This window comes from Glycine max, chromosome 17 (assembly GCF_000004515.6).
Source record: "Glycine max cultivar Williams 82 chromosome 17, Glycine_max_v4.0, whole genome shotgun sequence".
Lineage (NCBI taxonomy): Eukaryota > Viridiplantae > Streptophyta > Magnoliopsida > Fabales > Fabaceae > Glycine > Glycine max.
The window spans coordinates 1,032,854-1,053,946 of NC_038253.2; the positions used below are offsets into that span (position 1 = coordinate 1,032,854).

The 21,093-nt window shown below is 33.5% G+C and overlaps 3 protein-coding genes across 3 annotated transcripts; 1 reads left to right on the forward strand and 2 right to left on the reverse strand.

Moving 5' to 3' along the window:
- The first annotated feature begins 1,813 nt into the window (after positions 1 to 1,813).
- PRX2 (cationic peroxidase 2) lies at positions 1,814 to 4,052 on the forward strand. The gene is given in 4 exon segments (NM_001250672.2): positions 1,814 to 2,059; positions 2,157 to 2,345; positions 2,602 to 2,767; positions 3,173 to 4,052. Coding segments are annotated over 4 exon segments (996 nt in total). The 5' UTR covers positions 1,814 to 1,837; the 3' UTR covers positions 3,592 to 4,052.
- Positions 4,053 to 6,463: 2,411 nt separating this feature from the next.
- Positions 6,464 to 11,095, reverse strand: LOC102665389 (uncharacterized). The gene is made up of 6 exons (XM_006600248.4): positions 10,215 to 11,095; positions 8,813 to 9,592; positions 8,302 to 8,492; positions 7,928 to 8,134; positions 7,703 to 7,763; positions 6,464 to 7,385 (listed from the first exon to the last, which is right to left on the reverse strand). The coding sequence occupies exons 1-6, from the start codon at positions 10,413 to 10,415 to the stop codon at positions 6,819 to 6,821; spliced, it is 2,007 nt and encodes a 668-aa protein (XP_006600311.2). The 5' UTR covers positions 10,416 to 11,095; the 3' UTR covers positions 6,464 to 6,818.
- A 3,631-nt stretch (positions 11,096 to 14,726) lies between these two features.
- LOC100812843 (calcium-dependent protein kinase 2) lies at positions 14,727 to 18,936 on the reverse strand. Its single transcript, XM_006600249.4, has 8 exons — positions 17,949 to 18,936; positions 17,244 to 17,387; positions 16,968 to 17,120; positions 16,441 to 16,556; positions 15,910 to 16,077; positions 15,669 to 15,796; positions 15,155 to 15,254; positions 14,727 to 15,082 (listed from the first exon to the last, which is right to left on the reverse strand). Exons 1-8 carry the CDS (start codon positions 18,679 to 18,681, stop codon positions 15,008 to 15,010), a joined length of 1,617 nt encoding a protein of 538 aa, XP_006600312.1. The 5' UTR covers positions 18,682 to 18,936; the 3' UTR covers positions 14,727 to 15,007.
- Between the last annotated feature and the right edge of the window lie 2,157 nt (positions 18,937 to 21,093).

The following is a 21,093-nucleotide window of genomic DNA, read 5'->3' on the forward strand; positions in this document are numbered from 1 at the left end:
AATAATATATTATCTAAATATTTAACTAATTCACAACTATATTTAACTATTTTAATAAAAATAATCTTTAACCCACTTTTTATTATTAACTAAAATTTAGCCTTTCAAAAAATTATTAATTAAAATATATTAAAAACTATAAAATTATATAATTCTCACTCCAACGGTCCTACTTAATAAACTCTCTTTATAATTTTTAATAAATATTAACTAATAAAAACATATTGTGTTAAATAATGTTTCACTAACACTCCTCTGCATCGTGTTGCTTCCAACTTTAATACTTTAATTAATTATACAAAACAATTCAAAGGAAAGACGCGACATTGACCATTGAATAGAGTGATGGACGTACACTTTTTTGTTTTATAGCATAGCATTTTTAAATGGTTGATGCCCATACTTTTTTCCATTGGGATTAAAGTTTGGGAGGTGGCGGTAAATTCTTTCCATCTGCACGTCGAAAGCATTTGGGATTGTGCTCATATTGTTTTTAACAAGTGGGGTTGTCCTCATATTATAACTTCTTTTTTTTTAACTATATTTTAAGCGGAAGAAAAAAATATTGTGGGGAGAGCTACCCCAAAACTTCTAATGTAGATCCGTTTCTAAATGTATAATATTGGTTTATGTGACAATATTTTTCTTTTTTTGTGTGTGGTAAGCATGGTGTTGTACTATATCATAATTACACAAATATACTTTAATATTAATTTTTTGTTATATTTCAAAAAGGATAAACGTATAATCTATCTCAAATTATACAAGTAATCATTCAATTATTAAAAATCACACTACATAGTTTCCTAAGAATTTTCAAATTAGTTCGTGACCATTAGTAAAATATATTAATGTGAAAATTAAATCAATAAATATTTAATATTTTAGAGACTATTTATATAATTTTATTACTTTAAAGGTTATTTAGAGAGAGAGTAATACTCTAAAATGGATGATTTTATAGAAGAAGGATTTGGATTATTTTTACAAACTCAAATTAAGTTTACGCATTTTAGTCCAAACGTGTACACCTCTGGTGGGAACTGGGAACTGGGAACTGAGGAAATGAAGGAAGGTTGAAAATGACTTTCACAAGCCGCACTGTGCCAAGCCCCTTGAAATAGCTGACTTTCTCAGCTGGTGTTGCTCGTTTGCTTTGCCAAGTGCAAACAATTTTTGCCATTTCTCAATAAAAAAACATGGAATCTATCCGAAATCCTGAAATCTTTGTGCAAGTTCCGTTACTTACTACTCTTTTTTCTCTTAACATTATACTTACTATTACTTATTTATATTTTTTTAATATGTCAAATAATATGAAGTATTTGTACATTTTTATCCTATTATGTTTATGTTTATAAATAAAATAAAATTTTATTATTAAAAAATATATTAAGAAATTAATAAAATATAATTAATTTAAAATGAATTAACTGGTTGACGCATGAAATTAGTTGGGCGACGTCAGAAACACTTCATATTTTCCGTGGCTTCTACGCACCAGAGTCCAAAATTTAAAGTTTTGTAGCTGAAAATAGGAAAAGAAAAGTTGCAACGAATCCCGTAGCCTAGGCACATCACATGGTCAGTAATTAGTTTAATAAATGCTAGCTCGTAGTGAGTGCTGGATCATGATGAAAGCATCAACATCACCCTTTAACCTAAAGTATTAAAATGTTGGTTTATTATTATTACTCATAGCTCAAAACCCAATTTTACCCTACCAATTAAGGTCTCTCATACAGTAGTATTTTATTTGCACTACGTACTGGCTACTTTATTTATTTAAGCAGAAGCAGGTGAGTGAGTGAGTGAGCAAGAGTGAAGAGCGAAGAGAATGGCTCCCAAGGGTTTAATCTTTTTGGCTGTGTTATGCTTCTCAGCACTGTCACTGAGTCGTTGTCTTGCGGAGGATAATGGACTTGTTATGAACTTCTACAAGGAATCATGCCCTCAGGCTGAAGACATCATCAAAGAACAAGTCAAGCTTCTCTACAAGCGCCACAAGAACACTGCTTTCTCCTGGCTCAGAAACATCTTCCATGACTGTGCTGTTCAGGTAACTAAAACTTTGCTTTTTTGTCAGTTAATTTTTTATATATGAAAGTATTTGTTCTTTACTCTTTTTTTTTGTGTGTGTGTGTGTGTGAGGGTAGAGTTGTGATGCTTCACTGTTGCTGGACTCCACAAGAAGGAGCTTGTCTGAGAAGGAAACAGATAGAAGCTTTGGGTTGAGAAATTTCAGGTACATTGAGACCATCAAAGAAGCTTTGGAAAGGGAATGCCCAGGAGTTGTTTCCTGTGCTGATATCCTCGTTCTCTCTGCCAGAGATGGCATTGTTTCGGTAATTTACTCCTTCTCTTCTGTTTCCCACTTTGCTCAACCTCACTCACTAGATCTGTCATTTGCTAGCACTTCTTTTTCGTATGTTCATCACCAAGTTCACTCTTGAAAGCTAAAGTTTATATACATATACCCTATCCATAATTCTAGCAAGATCGGTCTATTTTTAGTATAAGGAGATTTGTTTTGGCAACTGCTTTAATTCATTATTAAAGTGAGAATTTATTCTTGTAATTAATTTGATGTGTTGAATGCAGCTAGGAGGTCCCCATATCCCTCTTAAAACAGGAAGAAGGGATGGTAGAAGGAGCAGAGCCGATGTGGTAGAGCAGTTCCTCCCAGACCACAATGAATCCATTTCTGCAGTTCTTGACAAGTTTGGTGCCATGGGAATTGACACCCCCGGCGTAGTTGCATTGCTTGGTACTATACACTCTCCCCTAACCCATCCATCATCCATGTACATACATTCGTGAAATGACATCCTCTCATACACCACAAATTATTATATGATATGATCAATCATCTCAGCTGATCTCCACATAACATATAATTAAGTTACAGCATACGTAATAATAATTTGTCTACATATATGTATTCATAAAGCATACATAAACTTTATGCATCACAATTCTTTTAATAAATATATGTGGGCCCCGCATGATTAATCAGAGAGATAAAGCCAGATGCAACTAGACAACATATATGAAAGATGCAACACCCTTATGTATGCATGGGTACATGACATGCTAAAAGAAAGTACACGTGGCATTGTTGCTTGTGATTTTATTTAAGTTTGAATAATGATTGAGATATTTTGTTGAACAGGAGCACACAGTGTTGGTCGAACCCATTGTGTGAAGTTGGTGCACCGTTTGTACCCAGAGATTGATCCAGCTCTGAACCCTGACCACGTCCCTCACATTCTGAAGAAGTGCCCTGATGCCATTCCAGACCCTAAGGCCGTGCAGTACGTGAGAAACGACCGTGGCACCCCCATGATTCTAGACAACAATTACTACAGAAATATATTGGACAACAAGGGCTTGTTGATAGTGGATCACCAACTAGCCAATGACAAGAGGACCAAGCCTTATGTGAAGAAAATGGCCAAGAGCCAGGACTATTTCTTCAAGGAGTTTTCTAGAGCCATTACTTTGCTCTCTGAGAACAACCCTCTCACTGGCACAAAGGGTGAGATCAGAAAGCAGTGCAATGCTGCCAACAAGCACCATGAGGAGCCTTAATTGCTTCCCGCTTAATTTGGGCCTTGAATTTTCTTCCCCTTCTCTATGTGGAAGAAATCTGTAAGATATTATGCAAAAAATAATTAAGGTGTTTTTCTTTAAATGGGTTGGTTGATTGGTTCAATGAACCGATCAAGACCACAGCAGGTTCATGGGGATGCGAGGATTAAGACGCTTTGTTTTTTAATCTTCCGATGTCACTCTTGTTTGTTAGTTTGTTTTTTTATTTTTTATTTCAATAAGTACTGTGCAAGTAGGTTAGAGTTGGGTAGAAGGGCATGTTCATGGTGTTAATTACTATGTTATGTATGCATGTGAGTGCTGCTATCGATGGCAAGATGTCAATGTATGCGTGTAGTGCTGTTATCGATGAGAGTGAAAATGTTTATGATATCCACACTAATAAAGCTAGCTTGTTCTTGCTACATAATAAATAAATCATGGCCCACGGTCATTATACACTGTTAACACTCGTATTCACTTTTGCTGATAAAGAAAAAACACTCGTATTCACAAAAGAGGTCATTTGATGTGGGCCAAACCAATAGGTAAGAGAACTTTTGTAGACGCGGAACTTTACACTGGATTAGGTGCAGTGCAGGACTAACTGTTTTCATCGAAAATGACCATTAGCAATAACCTGCAAATGCCAAAATGAAATCACGTTCGATCAGCTGGTGCTGGCCTAGCTACTATTCCTATGTTTCTGCACGGAAAACTACACTTTGCATCCGATCCGAATGAGCAATGAGAAATGACAAAGACCCATCTCTAGATTCTTTTCTTGTTGGTGATTCTAGCTTGGTAAGTTTTTTTTGTAAATAGCGCTGCAAGAGTATGAAGCCTAGCTAAATAGGATCATATATATTGTCAATATTATGTTTCTCAAATAGTATTGATGGCTATTCATTTTGTTCAAATCACAATTTTGGGTTGCCAGTCAAAATCTAAACACGTTATTAAAATTATTATTCATTTATAAATTGTAAAACTGTATATTAAAGTAATGAGTACACTATTATTAATTATTTATGCGTGTTCAGTTGTTCACCCTCATAGTAGTTTATAAGTTTTTAATATTATTAATCCGTGTCAATTACACTTCAAAAAAAATTATGGACTAATGTTATTAGATAATAATTTGAAAAATATATGCATAGCGGAATATATATATATATATATATATATATATATATATATATATATATATTTGGCATATAGCAGTGTTAAATAAATTTTAAAATTATTTACTTTTACCAATAATATATAAAAAGATAAGGTCTTGTTTCAGAAAAGTGTTGTCTGGGATTGAGAAGCAGAGGACCCACGGGTACATGTGTAGGATACAAATATAACACAACATTAATATTTGAAAAAGGTAAATCTTAAAAATGAAAGCAAACAATATGACTATATGAGCAATATATAACTGTGTTAATTCTTTTTTCCCGATATCCCACAAGAAATTAAGACAGTAGTAAGCAACCCCATAATATGGTCCTTGAGGGGCATTTAGCAAAGTCATCAGCATAGAAGCCTTTAACGAAGGACCCATCAATATAATCCCCGCATAAAGGGCCACCACAGGTTGCACTTCCCGTAACAGATCTATCAACATTCAATTTAGCATATCCACTATCTAGGGGAGAGGGAAATTACGAAACACCATAGCGATGCACACAAGCACCTAAGAAGATCATTTGAGATGAGATAGATCATAATAGTTGTAACTTGTAAATATGATTACAAGGATAAAGTTTTGAAGAAACAAGCAACTAATAAAATTTTAAATTAACCTTATTTCATTTGATTTGAAGATTGGCAAAAAAAATTAAGTAATCAATTTGTAGAATTGCGGACAAAATTAATTAGATAGATAGGTAGTCGACTAGTCTTAGTCCAGAAAAATGCGATTAAGTATACAAAAGTGATCCATTGAACAAGATTCAAGAATAAGAGTATGTGGCCAAACCAATTTCATAATAATTTCTCCTTGGGTAGGCCCAGTGGTACTGTTTTAAGGGCGAAATGACTATTAGCAATAACGTTGTACAGAAATGCCAAAAATGAAATCATCTTCATTCAGATTGCCTATTCATATGTTTCTGTACAGAAAACACAATTGTATGCGAATAAGCAATGAGAAATGACAAAATATAATACTGGATTGAATTAACCGGTAGAATATCAACAAGAAAAAGTCCAGATTTCTTGTTGGTAATTCTTGGTAAGTTATTTGGTAAATCGCACTGTAAGAATGAGATTGGCTAGTCAAATATTTTGCTTCCCAGAGAGAGGCTAAAATTGAAATTGGCTGAGCCGACAAAACAATAAAATTGATGAAAATGGGCCTTTCCCTACAAAAGGAGAAGACATTTAGATAAGGCAACCTTTACACGTAAAGGGTATGTGAACCAAAAAAGAAAAACTAGTGAAGAGTATATGTTTTCGTTTTGAATTTAAGTATGCATTATGAGTCGTGGAATCTTTTAATATCTTTACTGAATCATAAATTGTCAAGCAAGAAAAGTATGACACTTACAATCTTAATATTAATTTGAATTTTGTGCAATTTTTTCTTTAATTTTTTGTTGAGTTGATTAAGTCCCTTTATTCTTAAAACTAAACAAATTTGACCCTTTTGTTGATTTTATCCTAACAAGTACGACATCACTTAGAAACAAGGTACTTGATTTCATCACGTACAGCTAGCCACGCCCATCAATGCTCTTGCAGACGCTATAGGAAGAAATGGAGCGCAATTATTTTTCTGTGTGCCATTGCTCTATACAGTGTCAATTATGTCATTATGTTCACATTTGAGGGTGCTTTGCTTCGGTTACATTTTTTCCCAACCCCCACCAAACAAAAAAAGACGCTAATCACCTAGTCATTCTACAACAATAACTATCTACAGTGGCCTTTCTTAGCATATTCGTTGCTAAATGAAAAATCGAACATCGATGTTTGATTTGTCAGGAGTTCAATAGAATTTTCTTTTACAATCCATAACAAATTGGAACAAGTCTTGGACTGTATGTCCACGAAGAAATAATTCATCAATTATATATCAATCAAAGATTCAGAATCATATTAAGACACATTAAGTTTGGGTTACAAGCTGCACAGAAAAGCTATGCATCGTGCCACTTGAAGCATCTAAAAAATGATTACATTCCAAGTGCATCATTTGTTTATGGCGTGTCATTGTAGCGATGAGGAGCCCATTATTTGTGGAACGCAGGTCTCTGCTTGTGCTCACTACAGCCAGAACTGCTGCTATCAGTGTCACTTTCAGTTTCATCGGAGGCTAAATCTTTCTTTCCACTGCCTTCTAGCAACTTTGGGTTATTGTAATAAGGTTGTGTTTGGAATGACATGTAATTTGCAGCAGAAGGAAAAGAATGGTATCCATATGTGGAAGGATAGGGTCCGGGAAGAAATGCATTTGGTGGAGGCCAATACATCACTGGCACAAATGTACTTGCTGGCTGTGGTGGTGGCGGCAGCATACGATGATTTGCGTTGGAAGGGGAAAAAGCAGGATTTGGCATGTGAGGAGTGTCTTGGGAGGAAATCTGAGATGGCATTGAATGAAATGCTGCCATTGCATATGTGTAAGCTGAGGAATAGCCACTTAAACCAAATTGAGTAGCTGCTGAACTTGTTGGTGTTGCATGTTGAGATGGTGTCTTTTGTGAATTATGTGACTTGATGACGGCATTTGTGTGCTTTCTTCCCTTGGATTTTGCAGGAGGTGTCTTTTTAGTTAAATTGTGGGGCTCATGAGTACCCTGCTAGAACAACCCAAGCTTAAAAGAGCAATCTAATACGTGACACCAAAAAAGAAGAGCTATTTTGAGGCAGCTAAAATCAATAGTGTGATAAAACTGCAGCTATTATATGAATATGTTACATGCATTGTATGAGAACTATTTGATTGCCACTATTAGCTGAGTTTACTCTCGAATCTTGATTAGTCAAATTAATTTTGGAATACCCTTATGGCAGTACAAGCTTGAGAAATTATTGCAGCAGAGTTTGAAAGCAAAAGAACATGCAGGTGGATGATACAAGGGACTCACGCATTATATGGGATTTATAATCTTACATTGTCACATGAGATTGGATGCGGAAGAAACAACTCCTCCCCTTCAGCATCCTCATCAGTTCTGTAACGGGAAAATTATGTGTTAGATGAAGAAAACAAGTGTATTAGGAATCTCTCTTGCAACAAAATAGTGAAAATATTCAAATTTTATTTATATTGAAGTAGAGCTTCATATATTGGTGGTATATATATATATATATATATATATTCCTAGGAATATTCTACCTGTAATATTTCTGAAGCAAGTCTAAGTTGCGGTATTTGGTTTCTTTCTGAACTTGATCACCAGGAAATCCTGCCATAAACAGGAGGGTGATACCCAATGCCTTGAAGAAAAAGCTTCCACTGCGATTATGAACCAACGTTGCCATTCGGCACATAAGTGGCCCAAAAGACTTCAGTTTGTTTCTTCCCATCGGCTGCCTCACATATCTGCATTATGTTATTCAATCCAAAAATTAATTACTCTATATTAGACTGAATGTAAATATTTTCAAGTGCAATATTCGTTAGACCCATCACCATTTATAATGAAGAAAACTACTGTTAAAAAAAGAAGCAGAAATGGAACATAAGAACATTATCATTCCAAAACTTACTCATTTTGAGGAAGATTTCTTGTCCTTCCACCATATTTGATGCACAAGAATAAGCATGATGGACAACTAGCATCAGATGGACGCATGGCTCTTTCTTCTTCTAGCATCTGAACAGGACATAATACTGGGTTTTGTCGATTTGGATAAAATATTTTCCTCCGAACACCAGGATTCTCATATAAAACATGCTCCTACATGGATTGAAAAATCAATCATTGCATTTTTTGAATAGACATATTTGAGCCAAAAAAAGTTATTGGTCTAAATTCAAGTTTGAATGCAAACTAGTGACTTGGTTCCAGATAGATTAAAAACTAATGGTTGTATTCTCCTTTTTGGCACGCAACTAGTGATTACATTAAAAACATGATGATCCCAATTCTTCACACAGAGACTATAAATTTTAAGCAAAATATTTAATTGCTGAAATTGTAAAGAGATTAATTAATTTATTTACATCTTTTAGCAGTCACTTAATATTCTTATAGTAAGGAGTAGCCCTAAGTCTTACCCCAGGGTTCCTTGGAGACACATATGGTTCTCCTTTCTTCAAAATGCTAAAATGATTGAATTCCAGCTCGTACATATCCTCACATCCGTGCCTTATGCCAAGTGATGCAAAAACTATGATTTTTCTTATAGTGTGGGACTGAGCATTTTTTTGCAAAAGGGCTTCAGACTCAATTATCCTTTGAACTTCTTTTGGGCAGAAAGCTACCTTCAGAGGCTTTCTATTCTGTGATATACGTACAGATCCTGAGGAAGGGACATTAAGTGGTGCTGTAAATGCTGCAGTCTCCTTAATTTCTTTCCCTTGGTCTTGGTGTGTTTTCACTTCACTGTTTTCGGATAGTGGAGCAATTAATATGCAACTTGTCTTTTGATTTCCCATGCATGTTGTATTTGATTCCTCATCAATATGATCAGCATGGTAACCTTTTTGTGCACTAACCGTTTCATTTGTGTCATCAATTTCCTCATGTCTTTGATTATTATCCATATCATCATCAAAATTATCATCACAAGCATCATCACTATCTGTTTCATTGAAATCTGCAACAGAGTTGCAGTTTTTAAATTTTTCAGCATACAAATTTTGGCCATCGTCCATGCTCATCCAATTAACTAAGCGCTTTGCTGGATCAATCTCCTTAGGCACAATGCCTTCAGTATCAGGCTTGTACTCGGGGGCCGTTTCACTTTTCACAGTATTTTTCTCATCATCTACCATTTGTATCTTCTGTCTTTTGAAATTCTTCATGCTTCCCACAACTGCATGTTGATGATTTTCCTGATATCAAGGGAGACACTTTTACCTTGTTAATAAGCAGATGAAAACTTCAACAATCAGGGAACACAAATTATAATTAAATGGACCTCTTGGTGATAAAGTTTAAAGTTTCATTAAATTTTGGTCATCATCTTATACAGACACAGTTGATTTTAGTCTCAACTCTTAAATGTTCAAAGGATACGCATAATATTGATATCATTCCTCCACACTCCGACCATGAGATAATTGATCATAGTGTCTGAATCCATATTAATTATAATATTAACTTGAAGACTTTAATTTTTGTTAATAAACAAGGGAAATTAGAAGTTACAAGTATCGAGCAATAAAATTCAGCATAATAAATTATCCTATTCTTTATGTAGCTAGCAAGATACTCCCTCTTCATAAAAACCATGAAGGGAGTTGAGCCAATTATAGTTAGATTTCATCATGCAGTGTGCAGAGATGTGTAAGCGTATATGCTGGATGATATAATATAAGAATGCTTTGCAGCTGGTTCATCAAGTTAGGGAATGAATTATCATACATAACACTAAATTAATTTAAACAAGAAAGCATTTATTTAAGCTAAGTACAATTACAAACAAGAAAAACTAAATTAATCAACTAACCGTACTTGAGATTCCTTGTTTCTTTCTCTTGACTGAGCTTCAAGCATTGATATTCTCTCCATGAGCTCCACATTCTTCTTCCTTTCCCTTTCTAACTCGGCTGAAATCTCAGCAACAACATTGACACTATCTCCCCTCACTTCTTGTTCTATAGCACACAATGCCGAGGCATTGACCAAGGAAGCACACGATTGAAGTTGTACCATTCTGAATTATGTTAAATGGCTACGTAAAGTGACAGATACCCTCTAACCTCCTAATTAATAATAAAAAAACTTGAAAAAAAACAATTCAACAGCCAACAATCTTCTGAAAAGAAAAATGCACTTTCAGAGCAGAGCTAATTAATAACACCAATGAAACGTAAAACAATACGTGGTTGCTTATGGTTGGAAAAGCATAACGTTAAGGTCTTACGCCGAAGCATGTATAATCCTAACAGTTCACTGTTGGCATGAAAAATGGATTCTGAAATGGACCATTTGAGTGGTAAACGTGTATTGGAAGACACAAAAGTGCATATATAGAGTGTAAGCCGAAGGCAAAAGGGATATTGAGAAGAAGTTTCAGTAGTCTCAGTGGAGGCCAAGAAGAGAAGTTAAATACATTAGCCAATGTTAATGGACTGAGGCAAATGACAGTGATCTCAATGCAAGTTTTGTTTCGGGCCGCTTTTGATGAATATCATTCTCAGTTTCTTAAAAGAAAAAGAAAAAAGAGAACAGCGAGAGAGGTAAGACATGCATTAGCATTATCACGTGCGCTTCACTCTCTATATATCATTGTATTCCGAGCCACACTTTTGCTATTAACTTCAGATTGTAGAAAAGCGAAATCTTTAACGGGTTTGTCTCACGAATATAATCGACTATCCCAGAAGCTTAAGTCACACACCAGCCTCGCTCTTAGGCTCAAAGGGTGTATATATCTTAAATTAAAGTGAAATATTTTTTATTAGAACAATGGTTTTATATTTCTTATATGTGATGTTTCTGTTTTACCAACTCTTCCAAAAAATTTAATCGTATTTTTCATTTTAAGGTTTTATTTGTTAATCCAAGCGCACTAGCTACACGTTCTACTATATATTAAAATAAATGCAAGTGAGAAGCATTTAAGAGAATGTGCACCTTTGGTAAGGTTTAATTAAGCAACAGCCATGGCTTGCTCTGGCTTCAATTTTCTTTTGGCAAAGTATTAATCTGCTCTGCCACTGGTAATGACAACTCACCGTCATGTTTTAATTACTGTTGCATTGTCTTGTTATGAAAGCAGGGCTGTTACCATGTTAACAGCATCGTTGGAGCATCCGAGGCACCATTCACATATATTATTCTATATATAACACAACTCTGTCCACTTCGTTGCTGTTTGAAGCTTAGAATGTCAAATGTTACATTTCCACTTCACACTTAGGTCATAAAAAGGTGCACAACCCTTTAAAAAGCTCTATGCATTTAGAGATGAATTTAACTATTAAGAGGCCTTTTTCTCTTAATTCATATTTCTCTCTTTGATGTAAAATAGATTGTATAAACTTTATTATATAATTTCTCTTTCCCAGACATATATAGATATAAAGAAAGGGCGTGCACACGTGCATATAATATTATACTTAGTGGGATGCATAATACCTAGTATAGGAAAACAACCTCACGTGGATGAGTAACTTAAATGGTTGCCTCTTAATACAATTTTTGTCAGGGGAATATGAAGCTAAAACCTTGGATACCCTCTTATTAATATTAAACTAACTTGATTAGCGTCAGGCATTTCTCCTTTTACAACAATTGGAGCGCCCTTTGATTATTCTTAGGAACTGTAGCTGTAGCCAGTTTACTTTGAGGTTACCCCAAGAAATAAAATATATGAAACTTCGGACCCACGATTCTCCTGACTTCTCTGGGTTATTTAAAAAAAAAAAAAGGAAACAAACAAACAAAAAATGTTATGATCACTGCATTTCTAGTTTATTTTGCCTTATTCGGTCTATAATTTACTAACAATGCTTTTGCTCAACCACGTATCATAAAATGCAGCTGTTCTGTGTAGGCTAGTGCATTTTATTGTCATCAAGTGTTCTATCTGAAATATGAGCTAATTTGATAGTTAATTTTGGTTAATAAATGAGTATAATTTTTTATTTTATTATTATTTTTAATAAAATAATGAAGAAATTAACAACTTTGTTATTTTTTATGAGCAAAAGTAAGAAAAATTCAAGTGCTTTGAAGGAAAATTAGGTAAAAAATGAAAAAAAAAGCCTTGAAAAAAAAATTAAAAAAGTGGACAGCTCGCTTAGTGCGTACCCGCGCTTAGCACAGCTCAGGCTTAGCACGTAGAAAAGCCCACAACGAAGCTCAAAGGCGCGCTTAACTCGAAAGCTCGCACCGTGCTAAGCAACGCAAAGTTAGCGTGAAAATTAAACTACCTAGTGCCTATATAAGAAGAAGAAGTAGAAGGGAAAAATATACCCGTCTTAGAACTATCAAAAGTCCGGGTCTATCCCTTAGGGGAAACCCTCCTTCTTAGTCATTTCCTCTTTTTTTATTAATAGTCATCAAGCCATTTCTTTTATTAGCCTCTGAAGTGTAAAATCTCTGATGATTATGAGAGGCTAAACTCCCTACCTAGTAGCCAAAGTTCCTTGTAATGTAACTGTTTTTCTTATCTATTAATGTAATTTCAATTTCTATTGTTCTTTTATGTTTTTTATTGTTATTGTGTGCTTTGGTCATCCATGCATATATTTTTATGGATTATTCATTGAAAAATAGTAATGTCTAAAGAACTGGGAAAAGACATCTCAACATTACATTGTTAGGGATAGGGTGACTTTGTTATGCCTATCTTTATACTTAATGTTGTTTATGATTTCATCTTTGCAAAAAAATTTAGAAAAGAGAATACATAAACTAAACTTTTCATCTTGAGGAATAAGGATTGAGCATAAAGGAATCACAGTTAACAATAACACACCATAAACAAGGTAAATTTTAAAAATTACAAGAAATTGACATGACTATAAGATGATATATGAAATTTAGTATAAAATCTAGATCTTAAACTAAAAGAAAAAAATTAAAGTTTTAAAAATGAATATGAATCATAATAAACATAATAAAATACTCATTTAATTGTTGTAGCATTAATATTCCTATTTATATTTGTACACAAAGGCTCTGTAGTCAAATTGTTGGTTTATAGTGAATAAGCTTTTTTGACTTAAGCAGAGGTGTTTGGTAATGAATTTTATCTCATTAGTGGATAGCATTTTTTTTCATTGACTTATGGTCTTTTTTATACACTACTTAAAGTAATGTTTGAGTTATGAAGGAAAATCTATTATTATTTTTTTATTTAACATGAGTAAAATTGTCTTCCCTAAAAAATATATTTATGATCCATAACAAAAAGTATTATACATGTTTTATATTCAAAATTAAAAGTTGGCACTAATAAATCTTTTTTTTTTACCAAAACACTAATAAATCTTGTGACAGGCCCCAATTACTTATTATATCGATAGAAGATAAGGACTCAGTGGAGTACCAATACGTATAGAGGACCACTTGTAAAGAAAACTTGGATACACATGGCATAAGAATACAAGCAAGTGAAGGAATACATTTATCCAAAAAAATAATTCAAGGACACATCATTTCAATTTTATGATCTCATTTTATTTAATAGAAACATTTAAATAAAAATAATAATTTTATAATTTTTTTAATGAAATTAAAGTTTATAAATTAAAGATTACTTTAAAAAAATAATATATATAAAAATAAATATAACATATCCTTTTACATAATTTCATATTTATTAATTAATTTAACTGTCAATTTTATCGAATACCAAATCCTTAAAATGTAATCATCGAGTTATTAGTTAAAATTTCATCTATCCATTCGAAAAAAGTCTAACTCAATTGATCAAATATAGTGAATTATAATTTATAAAATTCTTAATATTTATCTTCGATTCTTATGAATAAAAAAAAAAATCTATGCATATTGCTATTAGGTATAGGCTATCTGCTGTAAGCTATCTAATCCACTATTTATTAATTTTTGTCAAACAACCAAATGTTAAAAATAAAATTGAAAAGTACACGGTAAAATACAATCAAGATTATTCAGACCATTTAAGTAATTGACATAAACTCCCTCAAAAAAAAAAAAGTAATTGACAGAAACATGTCCAATACGTACAGGAGTTGTGAAGTTCGAGCATCAAATTCTTTAGTGGTTCGTTTCGGGGCATGCCGTAAGATAAGCCATAGCAACTAGCACGTCGAAGCAAGGGCATGATTTACCTCCGAAGATAGCCCAAGTCCAACCAATAGGAAGATGAAGAAAAGGAAAAAAGAAAATATCGCATTTGCACAAAAGATTAGATTATCAAAACATTATGTGAACTAGGCACTCAAGCTTGCATTTCCATATACAGCTTAAGGAAACTAGTTCCCTTCCCTGATTACTCATTACTCAGGCATAATAAAAATGACAACTCTATACGATATCAAAGTACCTTAATATAAAATTCAGGCTTCGAAAAGACACTAGCAAAATGTGACAGCCGAAAACTAAAAGTATACAAAAGTACAGAACAAGAAATCCACTTTTAGCACAACAGGCACAACAGCGACCTTGTACGAAAATTGGGAGGATTGCAAAGAAATCACCAATGCATGAAGTGGCCTGTCACCCATTCCTGGAGATAGATAATGCTTTTTATAAGTCACTACTCAACCGATCGGCTTTCATTATGAATTATTAAAGATAATTCAGTGAACTTAAAGAAGCTGTCCCTGGTGTGGCATTCCACTTCTCATCATTGCACAGAATTCCTCATAGTTTATTCTCCCATCCTGTTAGTTTAAGAATTATTAGTACAGCATAAACATTTTGTACCCTGATTAAACAAACTAGAACCAACTTACATTATCTGCATCCACCTCAGAGATTATTTCCTTTATTGTTGCTTCATCACCCATTCCATTTTGAGTCATAGCAATCTCCAATTCATCTCTTGTAATATACCTGTCCATCAATTTAAAGACACTGTTATTCTCCATTCAGTTTTATCTCTTGTAATTCAATATTCAAATCAATCAATCATAGGTGCTCCTCAAGTCAGGTCATCAGGTTATTGATGTAGCCTTAAAGTAAACTAATGCAGTTTAACATAAAAATGTTAGTATTTTACAGATAAAAGCTCCATGCCAGTACCAAATGTGCTATCGAACATCAGGTTATCAGGCCAAAAACAAATTCAAAGGACAACTTCTGATTGCAAATTTGTCATTAAAATTGAAGAACTCAACTACGAAGCAGAGAATAAAACAGTTCAAAACTATAAAGATGAGTGTGTGACTTTAAACAGAAAACATTATCTCGTTGTCCAAACACAAATGATTAGAAAAAACACTAAAATACCAGTCTTGTAAAACTCACCCACTGTTATCCTTATCAAAATACTGGAATGCTTTGTAAAGATGTTCATCACGTTCAAGTCTGTGCCTATGCATTGTAGCCGAAATGAATTCAAGATAGTCAATCGACCCATTTCCGTCAACATCAGCCTGAGAAAAAATATACGTGAGAACAACAATCCTGCTGAGTTTAAGATGCAATGAATGCACATATGTTCAACTAGTTATGCTCTTGTAGGGATCCGTGACTTCTAACTACTTACCGCATCCATGAGTTGCTTCACTTCAGCCTCAGACAGTTTTGATCCGATTCGAGCCAAGCCAGTCTTTAATTCTTCATAGGTGATAGTGCCACTATTGTCAGTGTCCATGTTGGCAAACATTGCTTTGAGACCTTTAATCTCCTCTTCTGATAGATTTTCAGCGATAACCTAGAGAAATATTTTGAGACCTTTTAAATATGCCAGTTTTACAACATAAGTCCCTCATTTGTGGTAACATTGTTGTAATATTAAGTATGATGAAAAAGAAATTGCAAAGGGTCAGTTGAAAAGACATTATTATCTTGTTTCAAGTGAAAGCAACAGAGGCATATATACCAGACAGAACCCACAAAAGTACTTTCATAATATTATATCCATGGTCATCTTCCAGAATTGGTGAGTGTATATACATATGTGTAAAGTTTAAAAACTTCAATTAAAAGAGAAATCAACCTTCCTCAACAATATCAAGGACCTGCCAGAAAAAGGACATTGACTTTAGTTGCTTTTAATCTAAGTTTGATGCCATACCTTCAATGCTAGCTTCTTGAGCTTATTCATTGCCCTGAATTGTTTCATTCTGGATAGAACTGCACTATCGATTGGTTTATCAGATGCATCTCCACCTTCTCTCATCCATGGGTGTTCTTACCAAACAAATCATCAATCTTAGTCAGGTTAAGTTTGACAAAGAAATAGACAAAACAGTGCCAATGCAAATGATTGATGAGAATTTACTTAGTTGATGAGATTCTGATAGCAACTTATTGTTGGTATGCTATTAACATTTCCCTGGACAGGATTTTGTTTGTTGTTTCTTATTTTTACGGTTTAACACTCAAGTCAAATATTAACATCTCATATATGTTACACAACATGGAAAGCAGAAGCAGCAAATACAAGTAGTCGCAAAATTTGTATAAAAAACTGAAAGGAGGACAATTAAACTTCTGAAGTGGTACTAACAAAAAAAATAACACTTTTTAATTTAATTAGATTAAATAAATACTGTGTTGATAAAAGTTACTTTAGTCAAAACAGAAAGAGTAATCTAGTACCAAGGACTTGAGAAGAAGTAATCCGCTTGTTTGGATCCTGTGTCAGCATCTTCCTGACTAGGTCTTTAGCACTGTCTGATATGGATGGCCATGGTTCACTTACAAAATCAATTTCACCTTCCAATATGGCATTAAATATTCCCTTTTCAGTTTCTGCAAAAGATATTAACAACATATTCTTACCCCAGTTGCACATTGAAGAGTTAATTTTTTTAAAAAGAAACTCAACCATAAACTGTAAATATGCAAAATTTTCAAACTATGATTTGATCTTACCAGCCCAAAAAGGTGGTACACCACTCAGAAGAATATACAATATGATGCCTGCACTCCAAATATCTATTTCCTTTCCATAACTACGACGCAATACCTCAGGAGCAACATAGTAAGCACTGCCAACCATATCATGGTAAACCTTCCCTGAAATAATAAAGGTCAGAAAATACAATGAATTATCAACTGTGAAAGTAATGGTCACATCACTACATCGGGTAACAATATGCAAGCCCTTTAGAAATACCATAGCAGTCAAATGCAATTAGAATTCAGTACAAGCTGTAGCAAAAATGAACAAAAGCATTTGGATACACTGAAAAGGAATTAGAAACCAATGTAGTATCTGATCCAAAATTTGCTTAAAAGCAAACAAAACGTCACCTTCATTAGAAAATCAAATATAACATTTCACATGGAACTAATCAGATACCTAGATAAAAAAAAAAAACTCAATCTCATAGCATTAAGTTACAATTACTGAATTGTTTGTTCGGGCAGCTATCAAGGTAATATGATAGCGAGTGGAGTGCATTGGCATTTGAAGTTCTGAAGTCTCACAGGCAATGTTATGTTAGACATAAACTTGGGCTATCAGTGTACTTATGAGTTTATGACTCAAGATGAATGGAAATAAAGAAGAAGCAAATATACAATAGATAGAATCCTAAGAAAGAAATCAAGATCCAAAGTAAAAGCAATGTGAACCTTGTTCAATGAAGACAGAGAGACCAAAATCAGTGGCCTTGAGAGTGGCGTGGTCGTCCTTGCTAGAGAGCAAGAAATTTTCAGGCTTGAGATCGCGGTGCATGACACCCATGAAGTGGCAAATGTGGACAACATTGACAATGGAGCGGCAGAGAGAGGAAGCGGCTCTCTCGGAGTAATGACCCTGGGCGATGATACGATCGAAGAGCTCCCCGCCGGCGCAGAGTTCCATGACAAGGTGGACGGAAAACCTGTCCTCGTAGGCGCCCTTAAACTCGACAATGTTGGGTTGCCCCGACAAATGCTGCATGATCTGAATCTCCCTCTTCATGTCCTCCCTGTCCGCCTTCGACACCAGCTTCCTCTTCAGTATCGACTTGCACGCGTACGTCCCACCGCTCGCATTATCCGTGCACAGATACGTTATCCCGAATTGCCCCCTTCCCAATTCCTTCCCTAAACTGTAGTATTTTTTTATGTCGTCAAAGGGTTTCCCCAGAATCCTCGTGTCTGCTTTCTGCTGCACTGTAGGAGAAGCTTTTGATTGTGGTTTGGGTGCTGCTGATGTTTGAACCTGATTAGTAGTAGTAGCAGTAGTAGTAGGTGGTGGTGGCGGCGGCGGAGGCTGAACAGTGTTGTAACTAGTACCACCACCACTACCAGTGGCTGCTGATCCATAGGAAGTAGTAAATTCTGTCTTTGATTTTTTCTCCTTGCTACCTTGACAACCCATTCTGTTCTGTCTGGTGAATGAGATCGAGGAACGGAGGTAGCTGGAGACAAGGGAAAAAGCAGCAGCTACTGTCCAAGTCCAACAACACTCACTGTAAAATACGCTGAATATTTCAGAATCCAATAAAATTATCTTTTCTGTGGGAGTTTATATTATAAACAAACAAAAGGAAAGGAAAGGGTAGTGCAAATAATTTCGTTTTAGTTGATTACAGATCATTGTCGAAACTCGAAACAAAATCTGACTGTGTGTGAACTCTCAGAATTGCCTCGTGGCTTCTTTGGTTATAAATACATGGGTTTGGGCATACAATAAAATCTTGTAATAAATTATGTTTAAATGTTAGTATTTCATACTTCTAAATGTTAGTATTATTTATATTTATATAATATAACTTATTACTTATTCAGTGAGAAAAAAATTATAACTTGTTATTCTTTCAGGAGATACAATTAATTTTTTTATGCGTAAAAATTAAATATAATATTAAAAAATTTATAATATTTACATATTCTATTTAAATTAATTGAGTTAGACTCCTATGATTGATTACTTGTTACCTATATAGATTATTCAAATTGAACTAGTGATACTAAAATTAAATTAATTTACATAAAATAAATAAATAATTTATGTGAGAAATAAAAATAAAATTTATACAAAATTTCATTTTTCTTATAACAAAATAGTTTAATTATTATTTTATTGAAATTAAATATTTTCTCAAGATTAAGTTATTTGTCATAATTATTTTGGATTTATTATTTATTTAGTTATCGTGAAAACTTTATGTTTTTAGAAATATTTGTCATGACAATCCGATCATCTCTGATTTCTCTAAAATATTAAAAAAAAATATTAATGATAGAACTAAAGTTAAAATATTTCATAAATAAAGGGACAAACAAAATAACTATGAAACTAAAAGAAAAAAAAGGGAAACTAAAATTGAATTTAACAAATTTTAAAGTGCCAAAAATTTATTTATCTCTATTCAAATATATGTTTTATGAGTAATGGTAAACCCTCCTACTACATTATTGAATAAAAAATAAAAATATTTATTGTCTTAAAAGTATAAAACATTCAAAAATTATCATATAAAATATGAGGATATAATAAGAGAATTAAGAATTATTCATGTTATATATATTATTGATTATCATCCAGCAGAGACTATTGCTTTGTTGCTCCTTGAGGTTGGCAAAGAAAAAACGATGTGTGACCATGTGGATTTCACTGAATCCGGGCCGCTATCTTTTATTTGTTGGGTGTTGCTAGATGCACCCAGCACTATTGCTGGTGCACCCAGCATTTCACTTGAATGGGCAAAAATGCCCTTAGTTTAATTTAAAAATCAAAATGCGCACCCAGCACCAGTTCAGCTTCCTCTTTTGCGTTTTGCGTTTTTCTTCTCTGCTGTCGTCTTCTCTCCTCCGCGCATCTTCGTCCTCCCCTGTTCGTGGTCATTCGTTAATGGCCTAAAGTTGTAACATTAATACGGAAGAAGTTCTTCCATAAGCTTCTTATAGAAGAAGTTCTTCCGTGTTTAGTAATTTACAATTACGGAAGAAGTTGTTCCGTAAGAACCTTATAGAAAATTCTTCCATAAGTTCTTACGGAAGAAGTTCTTCGGTAAGAAGAGTAAGAGTTTTTTTATAAAAAAAATTGAAAAATATTTGTGACATGCTCTAACCAACTAAGCTAATGAGCCAATTATATTATAAAATAAATAATGTTGTTATACATAACACTAAAATTTCTCATGTATATTTAATATGCATGTAAATTTAAATAATAAATCTTGTGACAAATAATTTTGATATAAATCATACGAATTATTTAATCTGTATATTTTTTTAAAAATAAAAAATATTTACTATTACAAAATTTAATATATATTAAATTTTGTAGTAGTAAAAAAAACTTAATGCACAAATGAGTAATTTAACATATTAATGATTAAAAAAATAAAACTTTAAGGAATTAAAAAAACCACAAAACCAATATATATTATAATTCGTATGATTTATATCAAAATTAATTATCACAAAATTAATTATTTAAATTTACATGCCCATTAAATATGCATTAGAAATTTTAGTGTTATGTATAACAACATTATTTATTTTATTATTTAAATTTACATGCGCATTAAATATACATTAGAACTTCTTCCGTAAGGTTCTTACGAAACAACTTCTTCCGTAACTGTAAATTACTAAATACGGAATAACTTTTTCCGTAAGAAGCTTACGGAAGAACTTCTTCCGTATTAATGTTACAACTTCAGAGGCCATTAACGGAAGAACTTCTCCTAACCTAAGTTCTCTAAGGTAAGTCCTCTACCCTAATGTTATAGAAAAACGCAGAAGAGGAAGCTGAACTGGTGCTAGGTTCGCATTTTAATTT

Bases quoted from the DNA above. Each gene is read 5' to 3' on its own strand.
- LOC100812843 (XM_006600249.4), bottom strand. From the start codon at position 18,681: ATGGGTTGTCAAGGTAGCAAGGAGAAAAAATCAAAGACAGAATTTACT. The intron at 17,121-17,243 runs GTAAGATCAAAT...TATCTTTTGCAG, and splicing joins TGTACCACCTTTTTGGGCTG to AAACTGAAAAGGGAATATTT. The intron at 15,255-15,668 runs GTGAGTTTTACA...ATTGATGGACAG, and splicing joins TTTGATAAGGATAACAGTGG to GTATATTACAAGAGATGAAT.
- LOC102665389 (XM_006600248.4), bottom strand. From the start codon at position 10,415: ATGGTACAACTTCAATCGTGTGCTTCCTTGGTCAATGCCTCGGCATTG. The intron at 8,493-8,812 runs GTAAGACTTAGG...CAATCCATGTAG, and splicing joins TGTCTCCAAGGAACCCTGGG to GAGCATGTTTTATATGAGAA. The intron at 7,764-7,927 runs GTAGAATATTCC...TTCCCGTTACAG, and splicing joins TTGCTTCAGAAATATTACAG to AACTGATGAGGATGCTGAAG.